General features: G+C 40.2%; 1 protein-coding gene across 1 annotated transcript; it reads right to left on the minus strand.

The window, feature by feature from the left end:
• On the minus strand, positions 7,795-8,914 carry LOC18770165 (myb-related protein 308). The gene is made up of 3 exons (XM_007203039.2): positions 8,751-8,914; positions 8,524-8,653; positions 7,795-8,416 (listed from the first exon to the last, which is right to left on the minus strand). The coding sequence occupies exons 1-3, from the start codon at positions 8,881-8,883 to the stop codon at positions 7,909-7,911; spliced, it is 771 nt and encodes a 256-aa protein (XP_007203101.1). The 5' UTR covers positions 8,884-8,914; the 3' UTR covers positions 7,795-7,908.

Below are 16,256 nucleotides of genomic sequence, written 5' to 3' on the forward strand. Positions count from 1 at the left end.
CTAACTACTTTAACAGAACTCTAAAACTGCCTAACAGTCTTAACAATATTTCAACAACTCTCTTCTTCAATCTTCTGACATGTGGCAGAATTAGGACCTTTGATATCTTTACATGCCCCCTCAATCTCATGCTTGGAGGAGCCAAGCATGAGATTGGAACAATGATGCTGGAATAAAGGGATAGACAGCCCCTTAGTGAGAATGTCAGCAAATTGTTCTGCAGAAGAGACATGTTGCACAAGTAAATCACCCCGAATGACTCGTTCTCGAACAAAATGATAATCAATCTGTAGATGTTTCATTCGGGAATGAAACACTGGGTTGGAAGAGAGAGCAATAGCAGAGATATTGTCACAATGAATTAAAGGAGGAACATGTAATGGAACGTGCAGATCACAGAACAACTGTCTGATCCATGCAAGTTCAGCAGCCGTAATCGCCAAAGCCCTATACTCTGCCTCAGTGGACGAACGAGAGACAGTATGTTGCTTCTTAGAAGCCCAAGAAATAGGACTAGAGCCTAAGTAAACAATAAATCCCGAAACAGATCTGCGGTCATTAGGATCCCCAGCCCAGTCAGCATCACTATAAGCGTGCAGATGAAGAAGACCAGGCTTAAACCAAATGCCAAAATCAATGGTTCCTTTCAAATACCTCAGGATTCTCTTAACTGCCACAACATGAGATTCCATAGGATTATGCATAAATTGACAAGCTTGATTCACTGAGAAGGCAATATCTGGCCTTGTGAAAGTGAGGTACTGCAAAGCACCAACAATGCTTCTATACTGCTCTGGATGAGAATAAGGTTTGCCATCATCTTTCAAGAGTCTGTGATAAGGAAGACAAGGAGTAGGACACGGTTTTGAATCCTGCAAATCAACCTTGCCAAGCAGTTCCTTGATATACTTAGTTTGAGACACAAACAAGCCAGCAGACTGATATGAAATTTGGAGCCCCAGAAAATAAGTCAATTGGCCTAAATCCTTCATATCAAACTCCTGAGTTAAAGCACTAATTACAGATGCAATAAGAGATGAATTACTGCCAGTAAGAATGATATCATCAACATAGAGAAGCAAAACCACAGTACCAAGTGACGAATGGTGAAGAAAGAGAGATGGATCCGCAGTTGAAGCTTGAAAACCCAAGCTTGGTAAGAAGCTAGTAAATCTTTCATTCCAGGCACGAGGAGCCTGTTTTAAACCATACAAGGACTTCTTGAGTCTGCAAACAAAATCAGAAGAATAAAGCTTACTCTCAAAGCCTTGAGGTTGTGTCATATAAACCTCCTCTTGAAGAACACCATGCAAGAACGCATTTTTAACATCAAGTTGCCGTAAGGACCACTGAAACTGAGCGGCCAGAGCCAGAACTAATCGAACAGTGGTTGGTTTAACTACCGGACTGAAGGTTTCATAATAATCAATACCCTCCTCTTGACTAAATCCCTTAGCAACCAAGCGAGCCTTATGCCTAGCAATAGAACCATCTGCATTCTTCTTGATCCTATAAACCCATTTACAGCCAACAAGATTCTTATGAGCTGGGAGAGGAACCAAATCCCAAGTACCTTGAGCATGAAGAGCCTCAATTTCCTCCCGCATGGCAGATTGCCATTCCGGTGATTGAGAAGCAGCCTTGAAAGAACTAGGCTCAATTGTAGAGAAATCAGTAGAAGTAGAAGCAGAAAAAGCCTTCCTCTTGGAGATGCCATTTTTAGACCGTGTTGTCATAGGATGCAGATTTATAGATGGTAGAGGCAAGACAACACGAAGACTTTCAGGCTGAAAATCAGGATCCACAGGGAGAGGAGACTGTGTAGCTGAATGTGTAGCAGAAGGGGAAGTAGTCAAAGGTTCATTGGCTTCAAAGGTGGAAGGAGAAGGTGAGGCAATGGAAAGAGAAGAGAGAGGTGATAAGACAGTATTAGTGAATGAAATGGATGGAGGAGGAGAAGAGGAAGGGAGATACGGAGATGAAGAGATACTTACTGGATGGACAGATGTGAATGGAAACATAGTTTCATCAAATAGGACATGTCTAGTGACAAATAGTCTATTGGTAAGGAGAGAAAAACAAATATAGCCTTTATATTGTCCTGCATAGCCTAGAAAGACACAAGTAGAAGTTTTTGGCTGAAGTTTGTTTGTATTATAAGGCTTGAGCAAAGGAAAGCAAGCACAGCCAAATACCTTTAGATGAGTAATGGCTGGGGCAGATCCAAACAATAAGAAATAAGGAGATTTTAAATGAAGAGTTTTACAAGGCATCCTATTGATCAAGTAGACTGAAGTAGCACAAGCATGAAACCAAAATTTTGGTGGTAAATGAGCAGTTTGCAATAAAGTGATAGCAGTCTCTAAGATGTGTCGGTGTTTTCTCTCAGCTAAGCCATTTTGTTCAGGTGTATAGGGACATGATTTATGATGAATGATACCTCTAGCAAGAAGAAAATGTTGAAATTTATGACTAAGATACTCACCACCTCCATCACTTTGAAAAACCTTAAGAGAAGCAGAGAACTGAGTGACTAAGTAAGCATGAAAATGAACAAAAATAGAGTAAACTTCTGCTTTATTGATCATTGGAAAGAGCCAAGTAAATCGAGTACACTCATCTACAAAGCTAACATAATATTTGAACCCCTCAACAGATATTGTTGGAGAAGGACCCCACACATCACTATGAATCACCTCTAAAGGTTTGACAGATTTTACTGCTGGATAATGAAAAGGAAGTTTAGCTAGTTTGCCTTCTAAACAATGATGACAGATAGATTGGACTTTGTCTGAAGAAAAAGGAACCTGTGTTTGATGTAAAAGAGCAGTAGTAATGATATTGGAGGGATGACCAAATCGCTTGTGCCACAGACTAGTGTTTACTGGATGTCCAAGAAAGCAGAAATGTTGTTTGAGGAGAGAAGCAGCTGGAGTAGGATGAGGCTGTGAAGGAAAGAAAGGAATTGAATATAGGCCAGCTCTACACAGCCCCTTGAGAAGAACACTCCCCGTGAGTTTGTCCTGAATCCAAAAGCCAAATGCATCACATATAAATCTGCAGTTATTATCTTTACATAACCGATGCACAGAAAGCAAATGCTGAGATATCTTTGGCACATGCAAAACTTTCGATAATTGGAAAGAACACTGAGGAGTATTCAAAGAAGAAGAGCCAACACTAGAAATACTCAAACCTGAACCCCCCGCAGTGGTGATAGTCTCATTTCCTAAGAAAGGGGTAGCAAGACTGAGTTGAGACAAATCAGACGTCATATGGGCTGTTGCTCCAGTATCAGCTACCCAAAATTGCTCAGCTGATGAGGAAGGAGAACAGTCGGCATGCATTGCAGTAAGATTGGATGAAGGAGGTTTGCCTTGATAGGAAAAATTGCCTCTGTGGTAACACTGAATAGCGGTGTGGCCATACTTCCAGCAAATTTGGCATTGAACAGAGGAACTAGGACTTGTGAATTGCTGATGTCGCTGATAACAATCAGCAGCAAGATGACCTTTCTTGTTGCATATTTGACAAGTTGGAATATCAGTACCCGAACCAAGGATGCCAGGGCCAGAATTAGGTGGAGCTTGATACGGTCTTGGACTAGAAGAAAACTGATGCCGAGGTCTGCCTCTTCCTCGATAAAAGGAACCTCTATTAGGGCCAGATTGGAAACCACCATTATGTGAAAAAGAGCCACCATTAGAGCTAGAGTGGACACCTCCATTGAGACCACCATGAACACCACCATTGTGGCTAGATGAAATAGAAGATGGGACAGACGGGGAAGTGTCAGCAAGAACAAGAGATGTTCCTTGGAATGATTGATTGTTCGCCATCATTGCAGAGGCAAAAGGAGTGGCAGAGCAAGTATGTTCAAGAATGGCCTCTTCAGCAAGCAACTGAGATCTAAAATCTTTAAGAGAGAGCACATTTTCCCTGCCTCGAACCATACACCGAAATGTATTATATTCTGGGGGAAGACCATTAAGAGCCAAGATGACAATATCATCATCATCAAAAGAAACCCCAGCAGCAGCAAGATGATCTCTAGCATCCTTTATCTTGTGCAAGTATTGAGAGACTGGGTCAGCACCCTTCTTGATATTCTGAAGCTCACTTTTCATCTGAAAAATCCTAGCTTTGGTAACCATAGAAAATCTGTCCTTCAACTGAACCCACATATCATGAGAACTAGTACACCCAATGACATATGAGATTGCAGCAGAAGAAAGGGTGGCAATTAGCAATTGCATCAAGGCACGATCATGCATCTTCCACACTGCATAAGCATCAGTTTCCACACCTTCAACAGCAGAATCTTCATCAAAACGAGGAGGACACAGCCGTGAACCATCAACAAACCCCAATAAGCCATGACCTTCAAGAAGAAGCTGCATCTGAAAATTCCAAGTGAGATAATTTGCATCATCAAGCTTAACTGTCACAGAAGTAGAGACAGTGGGAATTAAGGTAGTAATCGGAGATTGAACAATTTGAAGTTGAGTAGCAGTCACCATGATGAGTATTCAGGAAGATAATAGGTTTGAGAAGAAAAGAAATGGGCAATAGAACAAGCAGAAGTTTCTGTGAGGTAAAAGAACAAACAGGTGGTAGGCAGAGCAAAGACTACGAAAGGGAATAGTGGGGTTGAAGAGGGAAAGAAGCTCGATGAATGAACAAAGAAGAAGAGAAGAGAGGATAGAGACAGAAGAACAGAAATTGCAGCAAAGAAAAGGAATGCGGAAGCTCAGGATCGTACTATGGCGATGATACCATGTGAGAATAGCAATATTGAACAGAGTTTAACAGAGAAAAGCAGAGATCTTAGAAGAAGAATTGATGTATTCATACTTGATTATTCAACACAGTACAGTAATCGGTTTTATACTAGCTTGACAAAGCTTTGTGTACACGTTTCTAACCTCTTAGCCTTTCTAACTACTTTAACAGAACTCTAAAACTGCCTAACAGTCTTAACAATATTTCAACAACTCTCTTCTTCAATCTTCTGACATGTGGCAGAATTAGGACCTTTGATATCTTTACAACAGCGACTCCTGTGAGGCTCACTTGTGTCTGTCAAATAGATAATCAGAACATACTGTACATTATGTGGACCCATACGAGCCCTCTACATCTGAACAATACAAATTAGAACAAGAAGAAATACAAAATCAGCAAAAGGTAGATTCCACAAGAAAAATGCAAACCAAACACGACTTGTGCATTAATTGCATTATTTTGAGACAACATATTGTTTTAGGGTTTTCTTTTTATAAAAAGATAAAGTTAGGGAGAACGAAATTCAACTTGAGACATCTCACAAGAGAGCAGACAAAGATATACTAACTAACTAACTATATATGTGATTTGAGTTGGTGAAAGTACATCTAATTAAAGAGAAGATAACAACGCAAGGGGTTTGTAGCGTTAAAATGATTAAGAGTATTTATCTCTGCACTTGAGGTTCTAGGTTCGATTCCCTCCTCTCCCAATCAAGGACGGATCCACAAAGGAGCAAGGGTGCTCAAGTGACCCCTGCAACTCTGGAATCTGCCATTAGAGGGGAGAAAATTGACCCCTGCAAACAGCTCGATGAAAGTCCTCAATGAGCTGTTCTTCTGTTTTCTCCCTAGCGCGCAGTGCTGCTTAGACCCTTGCACTTTTTTTTTTCCGTCAGCGTCAAAACGACGTCGTTCCACTAAACCTTTTTATTTTATTTTTTTAAAATCTGGCCAAAACGACGTAATTTTGGGATTTTACAATATATTTTATTTGTTAGTTTGTATGCTTGTATCTTCTTGGCAAATTGGATTAATTTTTGTCCATTCAATTTTTGGATTGGATTGGTTGTTCATGCTTTATTGATTATTTCTACCAATACAGTTTATGGAACGATATTTTAATAGAAAGTTCTCATCAACTACTTCTAATTCATATAATGTGGGTAGTTCGAGTTCAAAGATGTTGTGGGTAGTTCAAAAGAAGTAAGTTGCAAGATGTGGCTAATCTTCCTGCATACCCTGAACTTTGACTTTGGAACAAACTTAGACAAGCATATCTACAAAACGGTCTATGTCAATCTAAGGATCACACATTTCTTCAAACCGATTTTTCAGGGAAAATTCCTTTTAGATGTTGACCCCTGTAAGAAAAATTCTTGAATCCATCCCTGTCCCCAATATTGCTTGTATCGAAACCTATTTTTCGTAAAATAGTGCAATTTGAAGTTGAACTGGTAGATTGGTGGAGGAGAGGGAAGCATGCATGATGACTTGAAAATTATCAACCTACCCCATCCCATGATGTCATTGTGGTATTATAATCGTACGTAGTTGGCAATTTGCAAAACATTGTATTTATTGGCAGTATTATGTTAGGTGACCAACCTCTACCATATAATATAGTAAAATTCGGAACTATTGTTATCCTCACCACAAAAATATTGCATGAGCTTTTCATGTTACATTGGCAGTGGAATCTTTTTTAAAATCTGCCATATGCAAAAGGGTGAGTGACTTTAGCCAAAGATATGACGCCTCACGTCTCATCATGCTTCATTGAAACTGAAAGTTGGTTCTTCTTTATGATAAATCTTCAAAGTTTTGGTTTGGTATTGGTGGAAACCCTAAACCAGACGATAGAGAGAGAGAGAGCTGGACGACAGGATTTCAGAATAATAGAATGTATGGGGAGGGGGGCGCAATTGGCCCAGTAATTTCAAATGGTCGATGGTCAACATCAAATTCTGGGGAATAAAAATATAATTCATAACAAAAATAAACGAATTATACGTTATAATATTATTAAATCTCCCTCAACGTCCATTCTTATGGTATTGAAAGTTGGATGGCTTAGCTAGCCCTGGACAGAAAAAGAAATAGCCCTGGACGAAAAAAGAAATAGCTAGCCCTGGACCACGCTCCTCGTACACTATTCGGCTATTTGCAATCAATTTGGGAGCTACCTTCCTACGTCTGTGGGATCCTCCTTGTCATTTTTCATGAAAAACAAAAACGAAAAGGTAATGATTTTTGCTGAGTTTTTGTACGTACATATATATATATATATATGCATACGCACGTACCCAATTTTTTATATATGTTAAGTTGCATCATATATTTTTCTTATCAAATGAGTAATATCAATTAGCATCATCAAGCACACGTTGAACATATCATTGGCTTTCTTCATTGGAAAGGGTACATATGGAATATATTCCGGGAAAATTTACAAAGAATTACCTATACAACACTAACGCAACACGGAAGCACAGGTAAAGGGATCTCAAGCGATTACCTTAAAATAACAATGTCGGATTTTATTGAAATAATATGAATAAACTGTTAAATACGATGCCATAATTTGGCTTAAATTGAAAACCAAGTCAGCTATCCCACACCTCATAAAACCACTAGCTAGCTCTTCACATCACCGCACCAATTAAACGTGGAAAAGATAATTTACCTGATTGATGCGTTTTTCCTGTACAATACAAGCATGTAATGTAAGACAATCGGTTGTCGGTTAAATGAATGAAAGATTGAACGACTAGCAAAATTTGGGATTCTTGAAATGCCGAAAATCAAGGAGAGTTATGAAAAAAGTGGCACGGTTAGTCAAATTTGCGGACATCTTTTATCCTACATGGAATTCAATTAAAAAATAATTGAGTTTTACTTGAAGATATATAGCAACAAATATTATTGTTTCATTGATTGATCAGATTGACCATTACAATCATTGATTGATAAAAAATGACATTCTAAATTGTTGTAAAATACGAGGAGGAGAGACATCAAACTCAAGTGCAAGGGAGCGGGCACACTGTCATGCCCAACTCGCCTAATATATATTATTATATAGGTTTCGCAACGTTGACAAGCTATATTGTGGGGTTTGATTCTAACTAATGATCCACTGACCACCATCTTCTGAATTCAGAAAGCATGAAAGTGCATTGAGGTCTACAGGTTCTTCAAGATCACTTGGTTGAAATATTGGGTTATGATCATGATCATCGGTAGCCATTAAAAAATCTTCAATCTTGGACGTTCCATCCACCAAGTCTTGATCGCATCCACTGCTTTGGGCTTGGTGGAAATCCGAGTTTAGCAGTTGGTCCGATATGAACAGGTCGTTGGTATCAAAATCCATTAGAAAACCAGGATCCACGTTATTTGATCTGTCAGCCATTTGATCATCATCATGACCATTATCCAAATGTGATGGAACGACAACGTTCTTGCACTTAAATGCTTTTGTTCGAATCACCTGGACCTGTTGAGACACTGATTTTTTCGTGTCTTGTTTTGAGCAAGCTTGCTCTACTCTCTTGCTCAGATTGGTGTTCCAGTAGTTCTTGATTTCGTTGTCAGTTCGTCCCGGCAATCTTCCAGCGATGAGTGACCACCTTAAAATATATACACCACCATATAACATTTCAAAGTAAGAGAAAAACGAAATCCAGTACTCAAATGAAGTGCTGCCATACATATATATATATATATATATAGGTACCTGTTTCCAAGAAGCTTGTGTAGTCTGAAAATGAGCTCTTCTTCTTCAGCCGAAATGTTACCTCTCTTAATATCTGGCCTAAGATAATTCAGCCATCGCAGTCTGCAACTCTTCCCGCACCGCTTTAACCCTGCATCATATTAGTGTTTATCCCAAAGTTCAGAACAATAAAAAATGAAAGCTGACATACAAATTACAATTAAGGATTTAAAGTAATGGAGTAGTACCAGCTCTTCTAGGAAGGTCTCTCCATTTTCCTTCTCCATGTATTTCAATGTAATTGGTGAGAGTTTTGTCTTCCCAAGCAGACCATGCTCCCCTGTTTAGCCCTTCTTTATCACAGCATGGTTTTCTTCCCATCTCTCTCTCACTGTGCCTCTTTCTCTCTCTGAGTTACAGAGTGTAGCTTGATGCTGATTAGAGTCTTAGACTCCACAGGGAGATATATATGTGTGTATGTGATCAATGCCTCAGCAGGGGACAAAAGCTTGGCTCCCACTTTGGAAGGCCAATCAATTAATGTTAGAATAATTCAACCTAATAACATTTTACCGCACCACAATATAGTTACTTACGGGTAATGTTCTCGAATCATACTTATGTTAGATAAATGTTTATATTATCATACTATGCATGATGATTATGAAGATAGATGCATTATGGACAAAATCAACGTGATAATATTGAAATATAAGCATCTTATATCGGCAAACAGTTGTCAAGAGAATATTCATTCTACATATGCAAAATATCAAAGATTGCATGGGCGGAACTAGCAACAAGGCTACCATGGGCTCTAGCCTAAGTAGCCTTTAAAAAATATTTAAAAAATATTGAATGTATTTTTATGTGATTTCACTCTATAAAAAATTAGTAGTCCACCTAAATGTAGCCTAATAACTCTTTGTCTATTCCACCTATAGGCCTATAATCATCTTATATTTAATTTGTTTTGCTCAGCTAAAAGCAACTCCAATGGAGATGTCAAATAATATGTATCAAAGTTGGATTTGATGGCTGATAACTTTTGTAACAACCCGATCCTTAATTATTATTTTATTCAAAGAAAGGACTAGAATACCCTCAAAATATTTTATATGGTTTAAAAGTTGACTTTTTAACTGGGAAGGAATTTGAGAATTTCAATTGTATCGTTGCGTAGATCACGTCGATACGAGTTCGTAGATACGTAGTGGGCTCGAATCGAAGTTATAATGAAGAAAATACGATTAAAATTCACGGAAGGGCAAAATTGTAATTTGTCAAATCAGAAATTTTAAAACCCTCTCTCTCTCCTGGCCAACCAGCCGCCTCCCCCCCCACCCCCCTCCCCCTGATTTTTCTGCTCCAGCCGTGGCATCTTCAAGCCACAATCACCCCCACATGCCACGGCCGGCCACGTGACTGGTCCGGTTAGGACCACCATCATCCTAGCAACGTGTTCCGTCGTAGCCCAGCTTTCGGCAGCCGCTCTAGTCGTCGGAAACAGCCGAGATCGCGCTGGTTTTGACAGAAACTTCCCGGCTTCGATCTCCCTTCTCCAGCCACTAATTCAGTCAGGTGAGGTATGTTTTCTCACATATTTTTCATGCTCTAGCTGATGGTTGAGTAGGAATTGGTCAATTTCTAGCCTAGGTGATTCGATTTGTAACTCAAGGTTTGGCCAGATTTCGGGTTGGAATTCCGGCCACTTTCGGACATTTTTTGGGGTAGGTCCAAGAACAAAAGTGGCTCCAAATCATGTTATGAACCTAGGATAGGAAGCTGGGCTTACAATTTGGAAGTTTTCTGGTCATCGGAATTGATCAAGCCACCCACGTGCTGCCAACGCTTGTGGCGGAGCATGGGCAGCAGGGTGGGGACCACATTTAGTCCTAGAATTATCTCTGGGTCCTCATGAGCACGTAGGATTTCGCAGATCTTAATTTGGATAATGTTTGGACCCCGAACGGATCTCGCCTATTTTGTGATTTCTGGGTTTGATACGTTTGAGCCGTTGGATCATAGTCATTTCCAGATATGTTGATCGAGGTAATTCCAGGATCGTATAAGATTCGACAGATCGTAAAACAGAGTCTCGGATACTCCAGAAACGCCAACCCTAGGGCTAGGGTTACTGAAATTGTCCGATCGTGCGATCGTGGTTAATCTGACCATCCGATCGAGGCCACACTCACGGGACATGTGTCCTAGGCATATTAGAACCTTTATGGACTTCTGGATTTGCGAGGATTGCAACTCAGCCTGCAAGGATTGCGGCTCAGATTGAAGTGTTATTTCTAAGACCTGCGAGCGAGGAATGCGGCTTGGATAGAAGGGGTATCTCCGAGACCTGCAAGCTAGGGATGCGGCTCAGATTGAAGTGTTATCTCTGAGACCTTTGAGCGAGGAATGCGGCTCGGATATAAAGGGTATCTCCGAGACCAGCTAGCGAGGGATGCGGCTCAAATTGAAGTGTTATCGCTGAGACCGGCGATTGAGGAATACGGCTTGGATAGAATGGGTATCTCCGAGACCTGCGAGCAAGGGATGCAGCTCATATTAAAGTGTTATCTTTGAGACCTGAGAGTGAGGAATGCGTCTCGGATAAAAGGGGTATCTCTGAGACCTACGAGTAAGGGATGCGGCTCAGATTAAAGTGTTATCTCTGAGACTTGCCAGCGAGGAATGCGGCTCGAATAGAAGGAGTATCTCCGAGACTTGCTAGCAAGTGATGCGACTCAAATTGAAGTGTTATCTTTGAGACCTGCGAAGGAGGAATGCGGCTCGGATAGAAGGGGTATCTCCGAGACCTCCGAGAGAGGAAAGCGGCTCGGATAGAAAGGGTATCTCCGAGACCTGCAAGCGATGGGATGACGGGTCAGGAATGGGAGTACGCCTAGGCAGAGAGTATTCCAGTTCTGAAATATTATTAAACTAATCTAAAAGGAGTTTAGCGTATAACATATTTATATTTAGTTTATGATGGTTTCGAGTATTAGGAAAAAACTACGTGTGGCTTGATCCCTCAGTAAGGGTACGTAGGCAGCCTAGTGTTACAAGGTGCAGCAGCAAGGTTAGGTAACAAAGGTAGTCCAGTTATATTATTAAGGGATCTAACACCGTTCTGGGGATGTTATAAGCATTGATTTGAATATTGCTAGCAGAATGATTTATTTAACTCATTGAGGCCAGAGGTCAGAATAATATGATGTTTGATTACTAGAATATATTTAAATGCATGCTGAACGATTGGGTTATATATAAATGTTTGTTAACAGGTGGAGACTTCTGGGAAATGTTCAATTTATAGGGAAGACTCTGCCGAAATTTTAGCAGAAGTCTAGCTGCTAGAAAACTGGGACTTTTTGACTGGGAACGAATTTGGGAATTTCAATTGTATCGTTCCGTAGAGCACGTCGATACGAGTTCGTAGACACGTAGTGGGCTCGAATCGGAGTTATAATGAAGAAAATACGATTAAAATTCACAAATGGGCAAAATTGTAATTTGCCAAATCAGAAATTTTACAACCCTCTCTCTCTCCTCGCCAACCAGCCGCCCCCTTCCCCTTGATTTTTCTACTCTAGCCGTGGCTTCTTCAAGCCACGATCACGGCCACACGCCACGGCCGGCCACATGACCGGTCTGGTTAGGACCGCCATCATCCCAGCAACGTGTTCTGCCATAGCCCAACTCTAGGCAGTCGCTATAGTCGTCGGAAACAGCCGGGATCGCACCGATTTTGACAGAAACTTCCCGGCTTCGATCTCCCTTCTCCGGCCACTAATTCAGTCGGGTGAGGTATGTTTTCTCACAAATTTTTCATGCTCTAGCTGATGGTTGAGTAGGAATTTGTCAATTTCCAGCCTAGGTGGTTCGATTTGTAACTCAAGGTTTGGCCAGATTTCTGGTTGGAATTTCGGCCACTTCCGGCCATTTTTCTGGGTAGGTCCAAGAACAAAAGTGGCTCTAAATCATGTTATGAACCTAGGATAGGAAACTGGGCTTATAATTTGGAAGTTTTTCAGTCATCGGAATTGATCAAGCCACCCACGAGCTGTCAGCGCGTGTGGCGGAGCGTGAGCAGCAGGGTGGGGACCATATTTAGTCCTAGAATTATCCCTAGGTCCTCACGAGCACATAGGATTTCGCAGATCTTAATTTGGATAATGTTTGAACCCCGAACGGATCTCGCCTATTGTGCGATTTCTAGGTTCGATACGTTTGAGCCGTTGGATCGTAGTCATTTCCAGGTATGTTGATCTAGGTAATTTCAGGATCGTATAGATTCGACGGATCATAAAGCAGAGTCTGGGATACTCCAGAAACGCCAACCCTAGGGATAGGGTTACTGAAATTGTCCGATCGTGTGATCGTGGGTAATCCGACCGTCCGATCGAGGCCAAACTCTCGAGACATGTGTCCTAGGCATATTAAAACTTTAGGGACTCCGGATTTACGAGGATTACAACTCAGCCTGCGTGGATTGCGCTCATATTGAAGTGTTATCTCTGATACCTGCGAGTGAAGAATGCGGCTCGGATAGAAGGGGTATCTCTGAGACTTGCAAGTTAGGGATGCGGCTCAGATTGAAATGTTATCTCTGAGACCTTCGAGCGAGGAATGCGGCTTGGATAGAAGGAGTATCTCTGAGACCTGCGAGTGAGGGATACAGCTCAGATTGAAGTGTTATCTCTGAGACCTGCGAGTAAGGAACGCGGGTTGGATAGGAGGGGTATCTCCAAGACCTGCGAGCGAGGGATGCAGCTCAGATTGAAGTGTTATCTCTGAGACCTGCGAGTGAGGAATGCGGCTCGGATAAAAGAGGTATCTCAGAGACCTACGAGTAAGGGATGTGGCTTAGATTGAAGTGTTATCTCTGAGACCTGCGAGCGAGGAATGCGGCTCGGATAGAAGGGGTATCTCAGAGACCTGGGAGCGAGGAGAGCAGCTCGGATAGAATAGGTATCTTCGAGACCTGCAAGCGATGGGATGACGGGTCAGGAATGGGAGTACGCCTAGGTGGAGAGTATTCCAGTTCTGAAATATTATTAAACTAATCTAAAGGGAGTTCAGCGTATAACATATTTATATTCAGTTTATGATGGTTTTGAGTATTAGGAAAGAACTACGTGTAACTTGATCCCTCAGTAAGGGTACGTAGGCAGTATAGCGTTACAAGGTGCAGCCGCGAGGTTAGGTAACAAAGATAGTCCAATTAAGTTATTAAGATATCTAACACCGTTCTGGGGATGTTATAAGCATTTATTTGAATATTGCTAGCAGAATGATTTATTTGACTCATTGAGGCCAGATGCCAGAATAATATGATGTTGATTGCTAGAATATATTTAAATGCATGCTGAACGATTGGGTTATATATAAATGTTTGTTGACAGGTGGAGACTTCTGGGAAATGTTCAATTTACACGAGAGACTGCCAAAATTTCGACAGAAGTCTAGCTGCTAGAAAACTAGGATTTTAGTTAGAAGGGCAGTTTGGTCGTGTGTGCCCGACCTTCGCCAGGTGTCGAACACGCAGAGGGTTCGGCTCAGATTCCAAAGTGGAATTTAGGTCGGGTCATCTCAACTTTAGTCGATGGAGTTATAAACTAGCGAATCGAACATGAGTGCACTTGGGGGGGAGGGAGAGAGTTGGCCCACTTTTCTATTGTGGTGTCACCCTATGTGCGTGGTTTATATGATGTATAATTTTATTTCTAGAAAAATATAGAAATTGTAATTATAAAAATAAAATAAAAGGAGCATTAGATTTTAAGCTAATAACTTTAGCTAGCCCATCCATTGAAAAATTCCTAGTTCCGCCCTTAAGATTGGAATATTTACCGCTTGCCAAGCTGAATCGGAACGTTTGGTTTTATCTTGGCAGACTTCACTTGACAATATTTTTGAGTTGATCAACAACCCGTGTTTTTTGTCTGGAAGTGTGTTTTGTACGGCACGTAGCTAGCCATGAATTATGCAATAAGAAGATCTTACTTTTATTGCAATGAAAAGCTCACCGGAAACAACTGTTAAAGGTCGACCAACGATCCTTCAAGGGGCCACGGACAGATTCTCCTCCTACTGGTGCTCAACTTCAATCTCCTCATGATCTTCTCTGCACCTAACAATACTAGTGTCATGTAAAGAAAGATATTTCAATATTCGAGACTCGAATAATGTATCTCTTCACTCGTTGTCAATTGATTATGTAGTGCGATAATACTCATATTTTCACATGAGATGCTTTTAAAACAATTGGTTTTGAGTCAAGTTTGTCATGAATTAACTATCATCATAGAGTATTGATTGAGATAAATGTGCGTGTACTAATTCAGCACACATCAAGCCTCATGAGTCTGCTTTCTTATGCATCATCGATATCATTAAAAAGTAATTTGGAAAGTCCTTTAGAACTGCGTAGGATCCATATATTTAATACACGTCGTGACGTCAAGGTCTCTAGCCCGTTGTGCACTCGGATACTTTATTTTATGTTTTCCTTTTGTGTCGTATTTATCACACGGTCGAGATTAAAAGTATATAACCAATTATAAACACCTTTTACATTCCACAGAAAAATTGAAAAAACGAAACACGACATGCGTTATTTTGAGACAACATAATTAAAGAAAAAATAGAACAATATTATAGTTACTAAGTGAGTGGTAGGTGGACGCACGATGATTTGGAAATTCTCAACCTACCTCATAACATAATCGTAGTACATAGCCGCTGCCTTCTCCTACTATAATGTCTGTCAAAACATGTAACATTACTTATGATATAATATATATTAGTAATTCCACGAGTGTTTCATGTTGCATGCTCATCGGGTCCTTTCCATAAAAATCATCCATGTGCACAAGAGTGAATTTAGCCGAAGACATGTCATGTCTTCTGTTCATAGGAAAACAACAAACTTACTTTCTTTCCACAAATGCATGGGTGTATTGGCTCCGTCACGCATCTCAGTTTTCCTGATTGATTGGTAATAAAAATAACTAACAAGGCATGAGCTCCTACTGGGAATATAAAATTCAATGGGGCCAATCATCAGTTATTTGACTTCTATCTACCCATTCTTTGACTCACTGCATATTTATGTATCTACTTTTTCTGGTGAGAAAAGTCCCTTTGAGTTGACCAGCCTTTTACAAGAAATTGCACCATCTTTATCTTTTTGCATTTTTCTTTTCATGTTAAAAGTAGTTTAGGACGACCCTCTTTCAAGGCAGACGTATGTGCAGTTGCAAAGACCGAAAGAAGTGAAGATTATTGGGCCCAAGCCCTAGTGCATGTTTTTTTGGAAAAAAACAGAACCACTAGCCCACTTGGCTATAAATTATTGTCTGTATGTCATTTATCTTTTTTTTTTTTAAAAAAAAATTGATATAGATTCAAATTTCTATTGATGAGTTGGATTTAATCTTCGAATTTGGTGACTTTGATCGAAATCCTTTGAGTACCACATAGAATTACATTCATTTTTTAATATTTTTTGATGTAATCTTTTTATTATTTTATTTTTAAAATTATTTTTTGTTCTAATATTGTCCCTTATAACTTGAATCAAGTAATAGTCATTTATGTAACATTTGAAAGTGAACCAAATTCAAGTACTAAAAGCAAAAACACAAACTTGCGTTTTGGGCCGAACCCTAAACCACATTAATTTGTAACAATTCACTAATAGCCACAAATGCGCGATCTGGAAAACATACGATTTTATATTTCAATTTGGGTTG

The sequence above is a fragment of the Prunus persica genome, chromosome G7, assembly GCF_000346465.2.
Source record: "Prunus persica cultivar Lovell chromosome G7, Prunus_persica_NCBIv2, whole genome shotgun sequence".
NCBI classification, from domain to species: domain Eukaryota; kingdom Viridiplantae; phylum Streptophyta; class Magnoliopsida; order Rosales; family Rosaceae; genus Prunus; species Prunus persica.